At 44.3% G+C, this 23,046-nt stretch overlaps 1 protein-coding gene across 9 annotated transcripts in view; it reads right to left on the bottom strand.

The window, feature by feature from the left end:
- Positions 1–3,211: 3,211 nt before the first annotated feature.
- ntng1a (netrin g1a) overlaps positions 3,212–23,046 on the bottom strand; it is a 78,849-nt gene continuing 59,014 nt past the window's right edge. For 4 of the 9 annotated variants that reach the window (XM_037455689.2, XM_037455690.2, XM_062559155.1 and 1 more), the window contains 4 exons: positions 16,969–16,995; positions 11,109–11,276; positions 8,943–9,077; positions 3,212–3,550 (listed from right to left, as the gene is read on the bottom strand). In XM_037455689.2, the coding sequence (XP_037311586.2) occupies positions 3,291–3,550; positions 8,943–9,077; positions 11,109–11,276; positions 16,969–16,995 (590 nt within the window). In that variant the 3' untranslated portion in view covers positions 3,212–3,290. Of the gene's footprint in view, positions 3,551–8,942; positions 9,078–11,108; positions 11,277–12,645; positions 12,706–13,808; positions 13,854–16,968; positions 16,996–23,046 lie in introns of all 9 variants that reach the window. The other 5 variants (XM_037455692.2, XM_037455693.2, XM_037455691.2 and 2 more) reach the window with 5 other exon arrangements.

Below are 23,046 nucleotides of genomic sequence, written 5' to 3'. Positions count from 1 at the left end.
AAAAAGTAATTTCCACAAAGCACATTACAGGGGTAGATAATCCGGTGGCGGTGCAGGGTTGGCTCCGAGGTATTTGGGTGATGCTTCATGGTGGGGTCAGCCACCAGCTGCTGGAGGTGAGATATCTGGGATGAAGTCCTCTCCCCAAACAACATCAACTCTATTTTAATTCTCCACGCGGCATGGTGCATTGACACCTGGGCTGAACACATGGTTAAAATTAGGGCCACTGCAGGGGACCTTGACAAACAAGTGACTTTGACTGAACGCATCAGGGCGTCCCTGCAGTCCAAAAACAGGAGATTTCTTGAAGTTCAGAAGTTTGTGTTATCAGTTTTACCTGTTTAAAAATATACTTACATTTGATACAGTTGTAATGAGTAAATCTGCATGAGAAATGTACAGTATGTCATCCTTATGATCTATAAGACGTTATGTGTTAGATTACTAAAATGTAATGCTGATATTTTCTGCTCCCGAGAACAATAAGAGCCCCAAAAATATCTTTAAAAATGTTAAAGAAAAAACACAATGCAAACAATCACTTTGGAAAATAATTCCTGGCGCTTTATAGCTCAAATTATGCAGTCTAACAAAGAGGGTGTATTTATTTCCAAGATGCTGCAGTGCATTAAATGATTTTCTACAAGTTCATGCGTGAATGTGATATAAATTAAGTCTTTAATGGTCTTAAATGCATATTAGGCTAAAGGCTGAACATTTACTCAGTTATATCCGATTTCTGAGGAATAGCGTGGTAGGCCGTCCTAAAAAGAAAGCAACCTCATATATAGCATTTGGATTTACAAATACGGTCATATTGAAAAACATTAAGCTTTTAGGACTATAGACATTCCTAATTTCATTTATCGTCAAAAAACCAAAAGGGTGGAGTCCGTTTAGCCAAAGTTGCGGCATAGATAAACTGTCGAGTGTCTGACAAGGCCCACTATATAAACGTTGAACACAGGCTCTCCAGAAGATATCGATAGTTGTAAATATTTAATTGCAGTGCCTCCGACATCGCAGGACACTGAAACAAATCTTTACCAGATTGAATTCAAGATAAATAGCACGGAAATATCCCCAGCGCTGATGCACCGATTTTCATGCTGTTGTTTTGTCACTGTGGTCTCTTTGGGGGGGGTTTGTGTTCCACGGATCACATGTAAGGTTATCCGGGGTGTCAGCACTTCTTAAGCAGCACCTCAAGTGTTTGTCACATATTATATGTGCAGATGTGAATTAGATAAAGGCTCTTTTAGTACCTTGCTTTTTTTTCAGTCGCAAGGGTTTCTGAACTCTAATAATAATAATGTGGGTTGGTAAAAATAACGTCCGTATTCAGCTGCCACCAGAGAAGAGCTGTGCGTCCAAATAGACCATCTGCAGAAATGGTGCTACTGGTTACTATGGCGCTGTGTACAAAATAATACAGGAAACCATAAAACGTTTCAATGAAATGTCAATGTAAGATGAAATACAAAGTGAAATATTAGGAACTGATTCAAATGTTTAAAAGTTTCCAATTTGCCTTCAAAATTACATTATAGTCTCGTCACATGAAAATGTACAGTGAACTTATAACTTATAAGAACAATGATATAAATAATAACTATAAAACTGTCTATTATCACTGCATACCAAATAAGGAGAAAAAGTCTTGGACATGGCTAAGAAACAAGATAATTACATTTCATGCTTTTAAAGCATTATTTAAAGAATTAAGTGATCAGAATAACACTCAAGATAAAAAAACTCTCCAGTAAATCACGTGCCTACCTGCCATCAATAAATTATCAACACAGTCACATTTTTTTTAAAACTTTTATTCACTTCAGTTCTCATGTGTTAAAGCAAGAACAAAAACATTTATAATGTCCTTTGGTGGGATTTTATTACACTTTATTAATACTGTATATGTAAACTGATATTCTTTGATGCCAGCACGTTGCCAATACAAAGGAAAATCAACTGCACAACTAAAAGTAATATTATCAAAGTGAATGAAAGAAATAGAACTCAATAGGAAACCATCCGCGTTTGGATTTTTTAAATAGATACAATAAAGGTTGCCTTTTTTTCAATCACAGTTCGGCAAAGATACAAAAGGACTACATGACTCTGTTTTTTTGTTTTTGTTTGCTCTGTCGAGAAAAAGAACTTGCAAATACACCGATATTTTTCTATGCACTTCTCGTCTGCTCAGGTGAAAACTGGTGGTGGCTCTGCGATAGAAACAGAATCAGACAGCTTTATTGGGGAAATCTTTTTGCAGGAGAGAGAAGAGGAAAGGGGGGGGGGGGGGGGGGGGGTCAGGGGCTTCTTACACATGTGCATCACTAACATCGGACAAAAGAATCTTTCAACCAACAAGGGTTTACAGAGTAACGTTCACGAAAGCACGGGTCTGTGGCAGCATGGCGAGGAGGGGGAGGGGGGGGGGGGATGAACAGGAGGGAGGATGAGACAGAGCTCAGGGGGAAGGGGGACAGAAAGCTAGAGGGGGATCAACGTGGGCAAAAAGGTTCTTTTTGTGTGTCACAAAGGGGGCGGTCGGGGCGGACTTCCTTCCATCCACAATGCACTGACAGCAAAGAATGCTCTGTGGGGGGGTGGGTTCCCTCCTCTTTGAGGTCCAGTTTCAGGGTGCCGACCGGTCAGGCATTCAGGGCGCGGCAGCTTCTCTGAGCTCTCTTCAGCGTCAGTCCGGCCAACATTAAGCCGCCGAAAGCGTCCCGCGGGGGGGGGGGGGGATCGGAGGCCGCTGCCGGGCTCGTTGCGACGGCTGATTGGTCGCTGCTGCTGTGGCCGTGGCGATAAGAGGGGACGTAGCGAACGGGTCCGGCATCCTCTCAAGGTGGAAGGAGCTCAAGTACCTGGTATGGCTTAGAAGGGGGGGGGGGGGGGGGGGTCTCATAGTTCTTTGCACATTGTACTCTATTTAGGCAAACACTCTTTTTTCCTTAATAATATCTGGCATTTTTAGAAGTATATGTTTTTATTTTTTATTTTTCGATATATTCTTTGAAATGAAATAAAAAGTTCTTGCACTCTTTTGTCTGGCACATTCCCTTCATCGCTCATCAGCGCGAGTGTCCATCGAGTCCGGGCGGGCGGAGAGGCTCAGAACAGTGCAGTCCGTGCAGCTCGCGGCCGTTCCTGTCTAATGGTTGTCGATTATTTGAAAGAGCGAAGGGGGGGGGGGGTCGGGAGGGGGGGTCGGGGAGGGGCAAAGGGGAGGTGGCGGAGGACAAGGACCGCTCCCGCCTGGTTACGAGGGGGCCTCTTCAGAGCAGCGCGGGCCAGCAGGAGGCCTCTCTCAGCAGCGCCGAGCCCAGCAGCAGCAGCAGCAGCAGCAGCCCGGGGAGGGACGCAGGCGTCAGGGGGGCCTGGCCCGAGTCGGGGCCCCGGCAGCCGCCCAGCTCCGACTCGCAGCGGGGGTTCTCGCACAGCAGACCCGAGTAGTCAGAGGGGCAGCTGCAGCGGACGTTGTTGACGCACACCCCGCCGTTTTGACAGCGCAGGAGCTCGTTGTCACAAACGCGGGCTGATGCAAAGACAGGAGAGACGCGTGAGGGTCAAGCATCCCGCGCGGGTCGGGTGACAGGTTACCCGCATCAAAAAAAAAACAATCAATTCAATTTCGGAGCATTAAATGATCTATTTCAATTAAAAATGAAAATGAAACCTGGGGAGGAGGGGGGGGGGGGGGGGGGTTAGGAACTTGAGAACGATTTGCTTCAAGTAAAGTGTTGATCAGAGGATTAAAACAACTTGTATGAATGCACATAGCAGCCAGATAGCTTAGCTCAGGTGAAAACTCTTTTCGTTAATACATACAAATCATTATATCAACAACATAGAAGAAGTAAGAGTCAGATCAATATTTCAATCTTACTCCCTGCGGGAAAGCAAATAAGCTGATTTCCCAAAACTGTTGCTTCAACATTATTCTACACAATATGCCGGATTTACACACAAACAAATTCCCTGGTATGAAATATATATATATTCAAGGCAAACTCTGTACTGTATGCATCCTAATTACCTCTGTCAATAATTGACTAAATCAGGTTAGTAGTGTTAGTCGTTGGGTAAAAGCACAGACGGCAAAGCTATCATGTTTAGAATTAGTCTTCCTTTGGCGCCCCCTGTGGTAGTACCAAAAACGACGGACAAAGATAAATAAATAAACCTTTGCAATAAAAATGATTTTAGTGTACAGAAAGTGTGTCACTTTTGTAAACGTTTTTTTATTCAAATAAACAGCCTTCAATAATGTAATGGCACCGTTAAAACTTACAGCAAAGATGAATTCTCATCTTTTCTAATGAAAAATGCCTCATTCTGCCGGTGAGCACATTCCCTTTTTTGTTAACATGTCTTTAATAACAAAGCTGATTTAAGCCTGGTCCCATCAGCGGTGCTGCTGCACAGAAGTCCTCAAAGCCTTTTAAAGCAGGCTTCCCCCCCCGAACAGCACCGTCTTTAGACAGACTGAACGTCAGGTGGAAATTGGTGTATATTTAGAGCTGGGACGCCGAGGCCACTCTATTCCCAGTGGAGGCAAGCTGTCAGGCAAGCTGGAGGCAAACAAAGCAGCGGCGCACAAACTAATAAACCAACAGAGACAAATAAACAGTGATAAACACAGGGGCCACTTCTGCCCATTTCACTCCTTTATGGGAGTGGAAACCAATGTGGTGAGCAATCTATGAACTCTATGGGACATAAATATCACAATAACAAACATCTCGCCTTTGTGCTGATGCTCAGGATTGGACGCATGCCGTCTCCCAGGAATATCCAAAAAGGCGCCTGGGTAGGAGGCTTGTTAAGGAAGCATTCGCTCCGTGCATCCTTCTTTGTGCCCGTGTCTGTTTTGCAGAGAGAAGGGGACCCGCTGTTTGGCTGAGTACGTTTTTGCTGGAGGCCACGGCACCCCTCGATTACCATACACAACCACATCCAAATGAGACATCCCAACTCTTCTGGTGTCTTTTTTCTTCTCAAGCTGGCATATCAATTCCATGACCGATTCAACGGCGCAGCGGGATCTAAAGTAATGTGTCAATAAAAACCACAATCACAGCTTCTTCCTTCGGAGAGCCTTTGTTCTCCTGGTTTTCTTCTTCTTACGGTGAAGAAGCTAAAGTTGGTAAAGTTAAAGTCTCCTTCAAGATGACAGGGAAGAACAACGTATGAATTGGAAAATCATGTTTTTCCCCACGAGGCTTTGATATGACCAGTTGACTGGAGAGACTCCTTTAATTAGACAATGACCTTCCATCATGTCTCTCCTGGCTTTCATGAGAAAAAGCACACATTTTTAAAGAGTTAACAGTTATTTATGGGCTCTAAATATATCATAAAAACACCAACTTTTATTTGCAAGATAACATTATTGATGCAAACCCTTTCAAAGTAAAAACCAGTACAGTGACTCAAGCGATGCTAATTTGGTAAAAGATGATCGCAGGTTTTGAAACGTGCAATCTACCGCTACATTTCAAAATAAAAGATTTGCCAAAAAGAGCTTTGTGACATTTACAAAATATTTGATTTCCAGTACGCAGGAAGGATCTTTATTCAGACTATTCAACTTCACCATTTGATGGAGTCTATAGGAGCTTGAAGAGTAGCTTTCAGCGATGACACTTGTCTTCATGGTGCTTATGATATGCTTGTCTCTAAATCAAGGTGGTTGAAGGTGCATCATATCAGGATAATAAATATATAAAATACTGTTTACCAATGGCTGTCTGCAATATCTGACTGCTAATTACTGTCTTCAGAAGGCACGATACCTGTCCCAGGTGGCAGGTTTTAGCCTCAGTTTGGATCTGGTTCACTGTATTCCAGAAAGTAGGCAGAGCCCTAATACAGTATTACTGTGAGACGAGGTTGGAAAATGTTACTTACTTTGACTTTCAGCAGTCAGCAGAGAAGCTACCTTGGTGAGTTGTATGTTTAAATATTGATATTGAGAGGGAACCTTCATTTTTAGGTGAACCACTAGTGAAATATTAACCACGGATGATACTCAACACCGTGTAGTTGACTTCAAATTGAACTTTGAGTAATGGGCAACCCCTGCTGGCAAAATGCTTCATTTGCAGCCAATTAAGCGATGCTAAAGTCCAAAATGGAAACAAAGATATATTTAAAAAAAAAAAAAACCCCGTTGGAGTAAGTTTGTCAAACACGAAAAATATAATGGGGTCCGTGAGAGAAGGTTCTGTAACACCGTCAAGTCGAGAAAACAACTTGAAGGCACACAAAGTACCAGCATGGGGCATCGTGTTTCTGGAAACTAAGGATAGGTATTCTGGAGATGAGTGAGGAATTAGGTTGTAAAGCCTGAAAACTCATTTTTGAGGGACAGATGAAATCGTCTGAGAGCTCTGCACCTTCATCTCCCTTCCATCTCTCACATGGAGCATTTTCTCGGCACGCAGACAGTAAATGACAAGATTTGTAGCGTTTGCTTGTGATATGAGTGACAATATTTAGAGAAGGAACCGATGATCTAGGTGTGCCTGTCTGGGGCTGTGATGTGTTTGACGAGAGATCGGAGCTTTAATTGCATTCTTCAGTGTGCATGCAGATCGAGTCTCGTCCATTCACACAAATACTGCAGGAGCTGGGAAGCATCGGGAGGTCAAGATGGAAACGTTTTTAAACTAGTTCTGCTGTGAAATAACTCATTAGTAGCTCCTTGGGCTGGCATTATTACCAGGCTTTCCCATGTTAAACTTTCTGTGAAAAACGTTTTGCTATGCATCGTAACTGATCCATGAGTAGGTAAAAAAACATAATGTAGCAGTGACGTTGGCGATTTGAACTTTCTCGCTGGAGTCAAAGTATTTCTTGCCCAAATTAAAACGACTGACGCAAATTCTACACTTTGAATAAACCTGTCTTGCTTGCTCGTGTTCTTCTTTCCTCTTTCTGATAATAATGACTGACTCTAATCACTCATGTAGAGCATAGGGAACACCTTCTTTCCATGAAAGGCATTCTGGGAAATGTTGTTAAATGTGTTGAGTTAAATAAGATTACAGCTTAAGATTCGGATTTAACCACGAAAGAATACACATCTTTCATCTAAATAAAACGTCCCACAGTTGGATTTCTACATTTAGCCCATGATCAAGTGTTGTTTGCTAAACCGCTTTAGTCTCATTATAGAAAGAGCAAAGATTGATGCTTAGAAGTTTTGAGAACATTCAAACACTTACACACCATCCTGTTTGTTTGATTTTCTAATCACTGCCACTTGCTAATCTGAAAAAATAAAACTACTTTTTCTGCGCTTTGTGCCTTTCCATCTGTTTGAAGCGTTTTCTTGTCTTTTTCATTTTTCCTTCCCGTTTCTGGTCAACATATAATTGCTGCTGCTGTACAGCTCACATTGAAGCACATGAAGTATTTACAAGTCACACGACATCATAGGCTAAACAGCAACAGTAATAAAGAGTATGTTAGCATCAAGCTGCACATACTGCATCTTATCGGGAATCGTGTGTGTGGCTGTCGTCACGCAGCAGAAAGCTCTGTTCTCTGAACCGCTTTCATAATGGATTTCTCTTTTGTTGTTGCACATCACTTACAAACAGCACTTCTTAGAAAGTCGTTGCTGTTATTTTGGGCTACCAATAGCTATCAAATCTCATCCACAGCTCTATTTATTATATTGATTATACATAACATGACATTCTATTTCTTTACAAAAATGGAAGTTCCTTGCTTTCACTATTCATACTAATTTCATTGTACTAAAAATATATTGCAATGAAATGTTTGTGCCATGTTTGTGCAATGCCGATTAACGTGCTGCCCCATTAGGAAACACGACAAATGCTGACATTCGTCCTGTTGATATCGCCCTGGCTTAAACCCTTATATCCACAGGAAGAAATAGATGCCGTCTCGAGAAATAACTCCCTCAAAAATCAGGTCAATTTACAAGGTCGAGGCACCGCATTGAGGACGCGATTGTTAGCCGAGAGAGATTAATGTCCAGCTACAGGAGGAGGGCAAATAATTGTCACCACGTGTGGAAAAGCTCTATAAATCTGATGTAATCTCATCGCAGCCACAGTAACACAGGAATGGGTAATGGGTGTTCAAATACTAAGTGGCAGCAATTATTATTATCTAGTCTGTAAATAACTTTAAAATAAATCAAATAAAAATCAATTTTTTTCCCAAACAAGCTTTATCAGTTCAAATCTTCCTTCACCCGGCGAGTACTTCGTTATGGCTACCTCCTGTAGGTTGGTCACCAAGGTTTGACATGAATGAAACAAAAAAGTATAAAATTGGTGACATTTAACAAAAAAATGATCCCATGGTGCATGCTTTGCAAATATTAACGGTCAACAACAATAAATGGGATAGAGATCAAAATGACCTGCATTCTCCTTTGAAACATGTTAGTGTTGGATGACATTGTCCTGGTGTGAGCTGGCGAGGGGAGTGGGGGGGGGTGGGGGGTGTGATGGCTACTCAAACAGATCACACGCAGCCTGTCAAGCAGTCAACATTGACTCAGCTGTTGTTCTATTGGTGTGCAACATGGCTGGATAACTGAGTTACGGCGCAGCATGCACCCTGCCATGCCATGCCATCGCCTTCTTTCCTCTATTCCGGCCCTACGGGGCACCCGCTGATGTTACGTTGTTAACTCGGCCGCAGCAAGTGTGCAACGCAGGTTCAGTCGGTGAATCAAATCGCTCGGTATGTTCAGGGAGATCATATTATGGGCGGTCCTGCACATGTGCAGCACATTCTTCCGGGCAAAGCTCAGGAATCATACAGAGAGAGAGAGAGGGGGGGGGGAGAAATCAGAGAGCGGTAGAAGGAAGAGGCAGAGGTGAAGGAGAAAACAGTGGTGAGCTGCGTGGGAGGGTGGGGGGGTTTGTGATTCTACTTACATTTGCAGCCATCGTCCCACAAATAGCCGGGTAGACACTGCTGACACTTAGGCCCTGTAGTGCCCTCCTTACATATACAAAATCCTGTGCCATTACAGCGATCACTGACTGAGCCAAAGGGATTACAATTACACTCTGGAAAAACAAGACACACACATACACAAAAGCTGGAAACAGGGTGGTGCTTTGACTCCCCGGCGCACGTCTAGAGAACCTCATTCCTCAAGCTCAATGATAAGGCTCAACTATTATAACAAGAAGTTTGCTAATCTTTACCTGGTAGAAAATGTGAATAGATTTAAAGACACACAGAAAAAAATGCTACCATTTCAACTGTAATGGAGACAGAATGAGAAGAGGATGACTGACGCTAGATGCATGAACACTGTATTCATTACAGTATATTCGTGAATTCGATAGAAATAATCTTTACTCTTACGTGCAATGAGCAAATATGCAAAGCATTATCCGTAGCTTTGATTTAAGATGACCACAGAGAGCTAATCTTCACATGCTTTTCCAAAAATCGTTTTCACTCTTACATCAATGGAGAGAAAAAGATGATAAAGAGGAAATGGGAGGAGCGGGTTTCAGATGGATAATGGCAAGAAAGAGCGATAGGCTATAGAAGAATGAGAGTACAGCACATTGAAATGGGCATTGTAGTATTATGTTCTTTAATTCTCTCGAATGTTCAAGTGGATTATTTAAAAAAAGCTCTGTAAAAAAAAAAATACCTGCCAAGTCTCTAGAGTCCTACGCTCAACTGACCTTCCAGCTTTCCACAGCAACCGGAGCACTCAGCAGTCAGAGCGACACCTATTTTGACAGCCCCTGACCGTCACATTGCACCTTCTACGGCTGCGCTGGCTGCACCCGAGTGACATCCGGGGGTCAGGCCAGAGGAGCGAGGTGACGGCGAGTGACAATCGGGGGGGGGGGGGGCGTCAGGTGGGAGAGAGAGGCAGGGCGACAGCGAGTTTGGCACAAGGTAGCGCCTCGGTGACTTTTAATGCCTCGTGACGGGTTTCAGCTGCTACTCCCGAGGCCATTTTATGTATATGACATATGCACTTGTGTGGCACCTCTGACTGGCGGCGTGACTTCCCTGCAACATTTTTCTCGGAATTCTCGCCGCTTGTCAGGCTCCCCCCCCTCAGGACTCACGAATGCACCTGGCACGGAGCGCTGCAAATCCACAATCCACATGCTTGCTAAAAAATTCAAGAGGGAGCCAAAACAAATTCTCGACGGTCGAGGTGAAATGTATTTTTAAATATTCTTCTACATATAAGATAAACAGATGATGCAGTGTGTGAGGTCCTGCATTTGGTACTGGACAAAATCACAGAAACACCAGATGAAAATGTCCTTTTACCTTTGAGATCACAAAGGTGATCTGTCATCACAGCTCACTCGTACGATTGAAGTTTCAGACCAAAAGGTAAAATAAGATGGAGCTTGCTCACCGATTGTTTGGTGGTGAGGATGGCATTTTATCATCATGATGTGAAAACAGAATGATATACAATCTGGTCATTTCTTAACCTGGAGAAGTTGTTACCTTTGGATGACTCCCCTAAGCTAAGCTAAACTGCTGCTAGCTTCACATCTAATAATCACACACGGGACTGTTTTAAGGTGTTTCCATTAGTTTGTGCACTTTAAATATTTAAAATGTAAGAGACTTTATTGACAAGTGAAAGCTAGCAGCTAAAACCAATGGTAACTCACTACAATAATGTAGGCTAGCAGCTAGAAATCAACACACTAGATTAATGTAAGACAACAAGCTAGAAACCATTTGTCAACCACTGCAAAAATAAACATGAAAGCTAGCAGCCTGCTAACTGTAGCACTGAATCAAAAATCAGTCTACTGCTAGTGAAACCATACCTAAAAGGACTGACTGATAGTGTGCGTTCTTCTGACTAAAGCTGATGGTTCGAAACCCTACCATTGTGCAAAGAGTAGAAGAAACAAACAGGAAGATATGGAGACCACCAGAAGACACGAAGAGACAAGAAGATGTATGGATGATGAAGCCTTGGGTGATGAGAGATGACAGTTCCTCCGGTGAAGAGTCAAAGACAGGAGGTGAGGCGAGGAGAGTGTTGGTGTGAAAGCAGGGTGGCAGTGGGGGGGGGGGGCAGGTGGGAGACTAACCTATGCAAACATTTTCATCGTCCGGTTCTGCCGAGGCATTGCGGTAGTAGCCCAGCTTGCACAGCTGGCAGTGCTGGCCCCTAGTGTTGTGCTTACAGCTCACGCAAATGACGGTGTTTAGCAGCTCGATGTAGCTGCATCGTTTGGAGTGGCCGAAGCATTCGCAGTCTTGCAAAGAGAGTGTGAAGGGGAGCGAGGGGAGAAAGAGAGGAAAAGAAGGAGAGAGAGAGAGAGAGAGAGAGAGAGAGACGCGGTAGGTAGGAGTGTTGTCATTGCTGCTTTTTGCTGCGAGTGCTACGGCGGCGGGGTGAGCAAGAATATCGAGCGAGGCACCGCGTGGCATGCAAGGTCAACAAATGGAGACTGCGTTGGGAGGGACAAGAGGTTGCGAAAGGTGAAGAGAGCGAGGGTAACTCGGGATTAGTCGGACATGGGACACAGCCGGAATTAGAAGACATCACGAGACAAAAAGCACGGCGTTGGTCGCACTCGGGAACAGTCACATCACTCCAAGCACACCACAACACGAGGCTCCGCCATGATGAAACAGAGACACGGCCACATTGGGGACACCACACAGTGAAAGGCAGGTCAAACTATGGATGGAATGGAACACCTACTGTATCTGTGTTGGGTCATTTTTGAAAATGTCGCCTAGTTTATCTTCCAAATCTGGATTGTGTTAGTTAAAAACCCGGGTTGAAAACTGTTCGATATGGGATATGAACGTACCCTGAGGTCCAGCGGCAGAGACTGTGTCACCGCCTGCAGTGTTATATAATGCTAAATTAGATTCATGTAGTTGTAGCTGGACTCCAAAACAGTCTGTGATACTCACTGGCAGAACATCTGTCTGTGTCACAGCACAGACAGATGTGACCCGTAAGCCTCACTGGCAGCAGTCGCTTGGACAGAAAGCCCACGGATCCAGAGTAGAGGAGCAGGGGGTGTGGGGGGGAGTGGGGGCGTCCATCTAAGGGATTGTGGTTATTAAGGATCTGTATTGAGGTCAGGCCTCTCTGTCTGACCGCTAACAACCTGACTTTGAACTGAAGGAGCAGCGAGACCACTCCGCTCCACCTTTCACCTTAAGCAGAAAGTCTGTTTAGAGTGTGAGCTGAGATCTCCTCCATTAGATATGCCTCAGTCTCGCAAACATACTCTCACAAGACAAATAATCTTTCCTTTCCAGAAATAGGCTGAGGTCATAAATCATGCACGCATGGGGAATAGAAATTCCTGAGTCTCTGAAACACGTCCCCCCCAAAAATAGTCGTGGTCCCATAAAAAGATATGGTTCCAAGGGACTTTCGTCGCGTTTCGCAAACAATCCAAGAGACAAATGAATCCTCAATGCGCAACGTACAGTGTACTCCATCAGTCCAGTTGAGAGCTAGAGTTATGGTAACACAGTGCTCTGGCATCGGGTTAGTGCTGCAAGGGTTAGGGGGCTTACAGTTAGTCAAAAACATCAGTTTATCTTGGGGTGGGGGTGGGGTGGGGGGGTGGGGGGCAATGTATGAATTCCAGCTCCTACCTCGCTTGCTGTTTGCAACGTGGACAGAAGGGGCAGTGGACAATGCAACCTGAGGAGCTACTAGACAAATTCAAAGAAACAAACAAAACAAAACATGATATTGCAATTAAACATAAAACATGTAATGTCAGAGAAATAAGAATACTGAGCATCATGCTTGATAATAAATGTAACTGTAACAAAAAGAAGAAAGAGATATATGAATAATGGCATTGGGAAATAAAGAGTGTGGTTGCCAAGTGAAGTTGGCTGCATGTAGCGGCATCTGTTACAAATGCTTTGGCTGCCGAACAATTCAAATATTATGGTCCTTCTTTTATGCTTCATTTCATTAACAAGCGCTTTGTATCATTCAAAAGCCTCTGTGTATGTTTCCCCAGACAGAAACTATCCCCTGTCAAACTACTCTCCATCTCTGTGGAGGCCAGCCAAGAGTTTTCACCCTATAAATTTGTGCAGAGGAGCGTGGGCAGGGGAGCTGGCTAGTGAACACATCAATCCCTCGATTCCTTTACGGTCATAAAACAAACAGTGGGGGAAAAAAAGAAAGAAATAATAAGGCCAGCCTCTGCCATTGTACTTGGTGACATAAGCCCCTGACACATACAATGTGTGCGCTTGGCTGCAGTCACGGAAACGCAGAGCGGAGTGGTTGCGTGCCAGTTGTTTGCGAGGTGGCTGCACATCACATTTGCGCGACGGATTAAGCCGAGATGGGGCCTAACATCGATCTGCATAAAAACACAGTGGAACCTCCGCCGCTTTTCTTCCTGACGCGGTGATACGGGGGCCCGAGGAATCGCCGAATGCTCTGCGTCGCCACATTCAAATCCAGAGTACGTGTGTATGAGTGTGCAGCGCACACATCGGGAGGATAATGTACGCCGCTGCGGCATGTTGCAACACGAGCGCCCTGTGAATGCTGCACAGGCCTCCGCTGAATGAGCCGAAACGCTTTATCAAGAGGAGCAGGCGGGGGATTTTTTATGGTTAAGGGTTTCAGAAAAAATAACCAAGATTGGAACGGTGGAAGACACTACCCACAAATACGCATCGCTACCAAAGAGTCTTTTTTTTTTCTTCTTCTTTTTCTTCTATGCAAACAGGTCGAGATAAAATAATCTGTGAAAAGACATAATTGTTGCATATTCTTAGATGCCTACCTTCTTTTCGGTTAGCGACACCTAGGGATGACACATTCTGCCGAACTGCGTGCAATTGAGAGAAACCAGGAGTTATTCATGTGCACTTGTGTGATGCACTTTACAGGTATTCTAGTGGGAGGGGGGGGGAGGGGGGGGGATGTGGGGACTACGTGGTGGTGTACACACACACACAACTCGAGACACGGACATGTCCAGCATGACTCAAAATCAGTAAATTAGGAAACAGCAAATACAATGGGGCAGGGCTGACATGGACGAGCAAAGAGAATGCATCCAAAGATCCGCTAAGGACACTGGTGAGACGTTGTATGTAATCTGTGTGACTTCCGTGGGCTTGCCGTTTATATGTATGCTTATGGAAATGACAATGATCCGTGACAAACTGAGGAAAAGATGATAAAAACCTTGTTAAACTTGATATTTAATGCAATCAGGTCTCAACTATATCAGCAAATGAAGAAGTTAGGGGTAATTTTATTTAATTCATCGCATTGACTATGCAATCAATATCTAATTACAGTGTATTTCTGGTGGAGTAATAACAATGAATAAATAATGGCAGGTGTTGGGTCTTGGAATGACGGACTGCTGTGGGTAGCATAACCTCAAAATTACATACAAGTCTGTATTTCTGTGTCAGGGAAATACTTTGCGGTTGGAAATGGAGAGGACTCAAGCAAAGGGAGGAATACAGATAGGTTTCCTCTTCGTGCCCCCTCATTTACCAACAATGATCTTTCTGTCCATTTGCGATTGACTCCACAAATCATGCAATCCTGGGTAATTAACGGCCGGTGGCGTCTTTTCAAAAATCCTATTGACCTGTGTAAACCCAACACTCCCATTTGGGATGAATCATTGCAGAAGTTCCTTTTTTCAGGCTATAATTCTCTAAAAGTTTTTTTTTTTTTTTTATATTTCTCCATTGTAATTTAATAATACATCAGCCTTGAGCTCGGCATGTCCACACACTGTGACTATCACTTTTAAGCCCCCCTTTCATTACTAGTCATTGATTATGAAAGTGCATGAACAATAGACGACCATGGAGTTTGACCTGTCACAGTTCTCCTGCTTCGCTTTATTTCCCAAAAACGTGTTTCTCAATGGATTGCTCAACGAGAGGCTCCATGAAAATGAGAAAGGGCGCACCACATCCCCACTCAAACTCAGTCAGGTCCTCCGTCTTGTACATGTTTCATTAGGAATGACCATTGTTGTTTTTATCTGAATTTAAATGCTCTACTTTTAGTGGTGAAGCTTTTTTCTCAAAAACAAAACTGACTTGCGGACATGAGCAATTAATCCATAAAAAAAAAACACAAGTATGCCTAATCTGATAGGACACACATGAGCAAACGCTAATGTACCGATCTATAACGTCTAATTGTTAAAGTAGGTTTGTTTGAAATGTTTCTGCGTTGAAACTAATACATATCTGGGTCCCATTAATTATTTTGTTATGGAGAATATTAAGGTAAGGCAAGCTAAATGAGTGGTGACTGAACTTTAATCAATGCCATACCCATAATGAAATGCCAGAACTATTTAAAAAATATAAATTTTACCGTAATAGCACGCATTAGGCAACTCTGCCTGGCTCAATCAACTCGAAATAGAAGAAAAGTCAATAAGGGCTCACTTGCCTTCAAACAACAACGTAAAAAGTGCTGTGCTTTCTTTCTTTGTCCCCAGCGAGCGTTGCTTCTAGTCCATTAACAACCCCAAGGACCTCCTAACCTTTTCCCACTCGATTCTTACTTTATCGACAACGGAGACAGCCGATTGGTGGGCATTGAAAACAGCCCCCTCTGCAGCGCCTTCGCTTTTCTTTAGTGTCATGCCGGTTCTTCGGGAGGCCATTCGAGAGAACTCAAAATCCCCGTTGGCCGATAGGATAGGAAATTAAGACTTTGTTTCGTCAGTGCCGCCCCCCCAACCCCGCTTCCCATCGCCGACACACACACACACAATTGCACACTCTCCCTTGCAGGATTTGAGATTTGAGGGCAGCTTTCGGACATGGTCTGGCATTTGGATGGGACGGACAGGGCTGACGTGAATGCGTACGCATGTGTATGCGGCATGTATGCGGAGCATGCACACGCACACTGAGCCCTTGTCGGGCCATGCATGGAGTGGAGGAGGCGTAGTTTGCCAGAGGAGGTGCTGAGGGAGGTAAGCGGGGGAACATTGGGAGAAGGGAAAGGCGGCTCGGTTTGGTCTTCGCGGCGACGTGTCCATTTCTGACTCATGTCCACCAGTGTTCACTTCCACTCTAAAGCCTGATTAAAAACCACCTGGGAATAATCTGCTTTCCCCCGGTGTCTTGCACGGTACATTTTTGGAAACCCGCCCAGCTATCAGCTTAGCCCCTTAAATGATGAAAACAAGTGTCTCTCGGTGTGAGTATTAACTAGATCTTGATTGCGAGTAAGCTATACTTGTTATACATATCATCAGATTTTTTTTTTTTTTTAACCCTCGGCCAGTCAATATGGGTCTGGGATCAGACGGGGAAGGTGCAATCTGCAAACTCGTCTGTTACCACGGGAACAGAGGACCCTTGCTACAAACGGGGCGATGAGTAAAAAGAAAAAGAGAATTGAGCCAGGCTTTGAATGCACTTTGACTTGTTCAATACAATCCCATGGTTCCTGCGTGATTCCATGCCTTCCAGGCAGCGGAAACTTGAGACACGGCACCTCTCTTCTTCCTCCTTAGGGGCCACTGGTTAAAGAAGATAATACCAGCCGAGGCGCTTACGGCTCATATTAAAATGACCTCCTGTGACATTATACTGCCAGAGAGGTCTTGGCACTTTAATAAAGTCTAGATGCCATTTATTTATAATGCATGGGAGAGAGGGGAAAAAAAACAAATGACATTCTTCATGCAGAGCCAGGCAAGTGTTATCTGGTTGAGTCTCGACAAATTAAATGAATATGCCCATATCGTGGCAATATGGCCCCCAGCTATTGATTCTCTGTCCCCCCCCCCCCTGAACACAGTCAACAGTTGAGCGACCCATTTGTGGAAAGATTGGAATCAGAAATGAACACTTGGCACCAAGTTCAGGGATGTAACGCGAAGGGTGGCACAATAAGCCAAGCAGAGCATCGAGCATTCATATATTTCTTTTGTATTTTGTACTTACTAACTGGACCAATGTTACTAGGAATACCTGCAGGAGAGAGGGGGAGAGAGAGAGAAACAGACCTGAATTAAGGCAGATAATTGGCTTAAAGGCAACAACATTTCTCCCTGAGACTAGCAGTGTTTTCTTAGTCCTGCCATCCACCCTCACCGTTGATTGGTTTCCCATCTGCACTGCATGTGAGACATCTTGACGAGCTGGACACACTTGAATTGACACATGGCGTGAGACGGTAGCACCTGAAACAACGCCAGTCTTCACCAAGATTTGACAGTGTTGTCTGCTGCACGTTTAGTTTCACGGGTCTCGGGTTCTCTCCATTTTTCCTACTTTAAATGTCCCCGGTGTTGCCAGAAAAGGTCATTGTTCCTACAGAAAAATGAGCACACTCAAAACCAATTTTAGCAAACCACTGCAGGCTCAGCGACGGAGTTATATTTGAGTTATTCTGAAGTTAGAGGTGCTTAATTTGATATTCGGAAGCGTTAACGACTAGCCGAGCAGAGTCTCTCTCCCTCTGTGTGTGTTCTTATCCAAGCTTCTGTGTTCATCCCTGCATGATTTTGAGCGTCCCCCCCCCCCCCCCCCCACTGCTCACGCCGCCGTCACAGAAGCCCAGCGTCCACCCTGCCGGTTCACTGTTGCTTGTGTTAGCAATTTCTTCCATTATTTGCACGCTTAGCAAGCTCCGCCGTTGCCTTGAGACACAATCATGACATTCCCAGTCATGTACATAGCACTGCAACAAAGTTGTATACCGCTTTGAGAAACTTTGTGGCGCACAAGTCTTTTAAAACGTGTGTCGCAAGGGCATCATTCTCACGCACACTGACAAAGGATAACACCCAGATTGTTATAACATGAAATGACTAACTCCGCCTCAGATGCCAATAGGAGGAGATGTCTTATCCTGCCGCCTGCCTGTCCATCTCCCCATAAAGCAATCCCTTGTGCCAGACAGCCACTGAGCAGATAATACAGTCAGCCTCATCCCCATGGTGACCAGATCATTGCCACACCAGGACTTTGGCTGGCTGTAGATCTAAAGGAGATTGAAACGCACATTTGCTTCCTGTGTCGATCATTTCTCCATCCGACTTAACCACCGAGGTCTTGGTTTGGGAATTAATTGGGCCGGCGGGGGGGGTTCGGACACCATTAAGCGCAGGTGGCGATAGAAAGCTCTTTGCCATTTTGCACTCCTTGCATCTGTGTGCTTCAAAGGGAACGTGGACACAGTGGCTGCAGGTTTTCTTTTGTTCAGCATTCATTTTTTTTTTTAGAGGAATTTTAGAGGCCGGCACCAACGTTTCTAATCATCTGTTTGAACGGAGGCGCTCCCTCCCATTCGCTCTACCCCCTGCCCTCCATAAGGCTGCCTGCACACAAAAACAAACAAGCCCCTCGCCACGGGAAGGGGAAGCACGCTGGGCAACAGGAGAAATGTGCCCACGCAAACCGGAGAGGAAGAAATGAAATGAAAAGGGTGCTTTTCTTCCTCTCGTGCTCCCACCTCTCTCCCCCCGTCAGCCGCCCATAGCCACAACTTTGGCTGAGGAGGGATCTGGGCAGGGTTTTTATGGTGAGGCCTTTCATCTGATAGAGCTGTCAACATTCATCTCCGAGGGAACACGAACATTTCCTGAGTGTGTGTGTGTTTGCGAACGTGAACTTTGATCAAACTCCTGCCATCCAGTCGCTCGTCTTCTGATCTCTGCCTGCAAGCCGTGTTCAGGAGACAGATCTGTGACCTGCCTGAGAGCCGCAAAGTGCTGTGCGGACATGTGGAGGAGGAGCGTAATGGATGTCAAGCCTCAACGGGATTGGCAGACGGGCACAAGGGCAAAGGAATCGCAATCAAAAACAAACAAACAAACAACGATATCCACAGAGTGCAGTTTGATTTGGCACTTTCACTTTGGAAGCTAAATATCGCTCCATGTTGATCACAAAAATGGGTCATTGGAACAATTTATTTCTTCAAAATAGTAAGAAGGATCCAAATTCAACATGCTTCTATCAAATCAAGTGACATTTTCAATTTAAACTATTTGTTAATTTAACCTCTTAAACCCCAAAGCCCCCTCTGGAGGGGCTGGGAGAAGACACAGCATAAATGCATTAATGAATTCACTAATCACAAAGTTATATTTGAAGTCACATATCAAATTAAATGTTAAGACTCACATACACACAGCATACAGATTATGGATATACAGTTGCAATCAAAATTATTCAACCCCCATTGCACATTAGGCTTATTGGAAAATTGTACAATTTTTCAGCTGGTTGCAATAAACAAAGTAGACAAGAACAGTTGAAATAGTTCAATAAAACTAATATTACCATGGTTTTAATCCAAATTCAACACAAAATGCTACTTTTAATCACTATTGCAGTCTTTAAATTATTTAAATTATTCAACCCCTTCATGACAAGCATCTTCAGTACTTAGTAGAGCACCCTTTGAAATGATTCAACTCCCCGTATCAAGCACACCTGGTGCAACTAATCAAGGCCTTCATTCCACTACTGACCCAAAAGCACAAGAAAGTCGGCTCCAATAGGCTGAAAACCATATAAATAAGCCACCAAAGTTTTGGAATTCTGTTCTGTGGAGCGATGAGACAAAAGTGGAACTATTCGGGGCCTATGGATCAGCGGTATGTCTGGAGGAAGAAGAATGAAGCGTATGCTGCAAAGAACCCCCTGCCTACAGTGAAGCGTGGCGGTGGCTCAGTGAAGCTCTGGGGCTGCTTTGCTGCCTCTGGCACTGGAAACCTGCAGCGTGTGGAGGTCAAGTATCAGGAAGGAACGTCATGCCGTCTGTGATGAAGCTGAAACTTGGGCGTCATTGGACCTTCCAACGGGACGATGATCCCAAGCACACCTCAAAGTCCACCGAGGCTTGGTTTCAGAAGAAGAAATGGAAGATTCTAGCAGCAGGTCATAACAGCAAAAGGGTGCTCTGAAGATGCTTGTTATGAAGGGGTTGAATACTTTTTAGACTGCAGTAAATTCATTAAAAGTAGCATTTCGTGTTGAATTTGGATAAAACCTTTAATATTATTTTCATCAAACTACTTAAACAATTCTTGTGTGATTTGTTTATTGCAAACAGCTGAGAATTTGTATATTTTGCCAATAAACCTAATGTGCAATGGGGGTTGAATAATTCTGCTTGCAACTGTATAAGCAAGTTCTGTTAATGTAAAGCATCTGCAACGCAGCAGCCAACGAACAGTAACAAAAGAAATCTATTTATCAAACAATACTATAATATAAAATATTCTCTTTCCTGAGCTCTTTAGCTAAAAAAAAGATGTATTTTTCCCAGTAATTCCACAATTTGTTTATCTACTTCCTGTGCTGCACTCAGATCATCCTACTGTAACTTTGTTCATTTAATCTTAACCAGTAACAAATACAAAAAGATATCTACACATCTGAACAAATCTCATAGGTGTTCCCTTCTATTAAATCACAGAAATGGGAATGCAAATTCTGAGCAGAGGCAGGTTTTAAAAGATTAAGTGTCTTTTATATTGGTCAATGAAATGTGTATGTAATGTTACATTGGGATGAGGATGCTAACTTTTGGTCCGCTACATTCCCCTTCAGCCTCAGCCTTTCGTAACATCTGTATTTTCCATCAAGCTCATATTTGACACCCCTTTCAAAGGGCCGTCATTGTTACCTACATTAGTAGCGAGGTGTTCATCCGCCCCGTGTTATTATTCTAAACGGCAAGGTGCTGTTCACAAACAGAGACCTTGAGAGGTGTGGAAAACTGTAAGGGGAGCATGGATTATGTAAATGTATACACACTATCTCAACAGCAAAGTATGCGACCGATGTAGGCTAGTGCAAACACCCTGAATGCGCCAAACACGCATTATACAAGGCTCCTCCAGTTTCGCACCAAGTCAAAAATGTGAGAAATCTAAGTGTCTGAGCTGTTTAAGTGAACTGTGAAAAAAGCGGAAAATAACAGTAGCGCAGTGCTCAAAAGGTCCTAGTTAAGTAGCTGACGGTGAAACATCACACAGGCGCTATCGAAATCGAGTCCGGCAGATTAGCAGGGAACCCACTGCATTGAGTGGAAAAGGAATATGAATATAAAACCAGAGAGAGAGAGAGAGTGCGGTGACTTCTATTAGGGTGCATTACCAAACTGTAGTTTACCGTCGGAGCAGAGAACCAAATGAAATAGATTATATTTGCACTCTCCTGACATTGCAAGTGTTGGACACATTACACCACACCAGTCAGGAAAATAGATGTTACAAGGTCAAAATGACTTGTCAATTGACAAATAACCCTTTGTCCGTTGGTCTGGTTTGGGGCCAAACAACATTTTCTTCTAAGTCAAACTCTGACGGTGCGACTATTTGCAGCTTTCGTGAACAACCTGTGGGGTGTAAGCAGATGTCCATGATCTCATGTTGGGCCATTAGATTCATTTTTCAATCACAGTCATTTACAATCCCCTTCACCTGCCTGGCCCCACCATTATGGGGCACTACTGAAATCTAATTTAGTCCTATCGCACAGGAAGAACATTAGGAGCTGCTTATGTTGACGGCGCGCTCCATTGATTTTTACGAGTCGTGCAGGGATCATGGTTGCGAGCCACTGGGTGGTGAACATGATCTCTAAAGGGTTGTGCGATACACTGAACATGATCTCTAAAAGGGGGGGGGGGGGTTCAGTGAACGTAATCTGTCCGCACTTGGGCTCAGCACATTCAACATAACACAAATATTGCCCTTAAAGTGGTGGAGAGCCCGAATCGCATGAACTGACCCACAATAGGTCTCACATCACAGAGCCGTGTGCTACAAGTCCCAGTGCTTGATGTTCCTCCTTCACTGGTTCAGCTCCAGTTAGGTTGTCATCCATCCACGACCATCGCTATGACCTTGCAAATGGGTCATCAGAAACCAATGATTAAAATGTCGACGGGCTCTAAATCCTCGACGTTCATCCCATTTCCTCACTGCAGCAAATGAATCTGCCATTCCAATCCAGCCTAGTCAAATTCTCCATCTGAGATTCTGCGTGTGCGTGTGTGTGTGTGTGTGTGTGTGTGTGGACATCATCACAGGTTTTCCTGTCGGTATCCGTTCTGCTTTGACCTTCACGAGTCTCACCTGTTTGCCACCTGGTCTACGCCGCTTATCTGCTCAACGTCCACCGCTGGGCAAAGTCGGTAATTACTTTCCCCGGGCTGCCATTATTTTACAGCCATCCATCATCATCTGCCGCTGTTTCGGCTGTAGAGAGTCCGGTGACGGTGACAGGCATTGCTAACTGGTTAGCAGCGGAAAACGCTGCCCAAGACACAAGCACTCGGCATGCAACTTGATTGAATTCCTCGGGAGCAAAATTACGGCTTGCCTCTCTCCGCAGTGGCCCGGCCCGCTCGCTCCCTCTCAATGTGTAGATCTGAATTGAAGGTGGCAACTCTCAAAGTGCCCAGGAGCCAAGTGGGAAGAAGAACAGTTTAAGATTTAAGGGAGGAAATGAGGTGTGTGTCGGTGGCGGGTAGCTACGGGGGAAAGGAATAAAAAAAAAAAAAAAAAATCTGGAGATGGAAGAAACAAATATTTGAAAGAAAGATTACCGTCACAGCTGCACAGAGCCGAGATGTGGAAAAGACAGAGTAAACAAGCTCGGTCTCTGGGGTGGTTGGGGGTGTTGTGGGGGAGAGAAAGAGAGAAAACGCCAGCATGAAACAAAACCAAGAGATGGAGCAGGAACAGGCGGAGGCAAAAGAAGAAGAAGAAGAAGAAGAAAAGGAAAAGGTGGTGGGGGAAGAAGGGCAGAACGAGCTGGAGAATGAGAGGCTGCAGAACAACGGGCAATGAGTTTTACCGAGGGAAAAAAAGGGGGTAAAAGGGAATTTTCAAATCGCTGTGGAGAAAGGAATGAGAGCATAAACGAGTGGGTGTCGTGAGTGTGTGCGTGTTTGTGAGCACGACAGCACAAAGACGGGAGTCAAGCTATGTGCGTGGAGCAGACGTGTTTGTGTGTGTGTGTGTGGATGCATAAACACATGGCTCTAAATGAATACAC

Source organism: Pungitius pungitius, chromosome 19 (genome assembly GCF_949316345.1).
Source record: "Pungitius pungitius chromosome 19, fPunPun2.1, whole genome shotgun sequence".
Lineage (NCBI taxonomy): Eukaryota > Metazoa > Chordata > Actinopteri > Perciformes > Gasterosteidae > Pungitius > Pungitius pungitius.
This window is presented reverse-complemented; position numbering and strand designations above follow the sequence as displayed.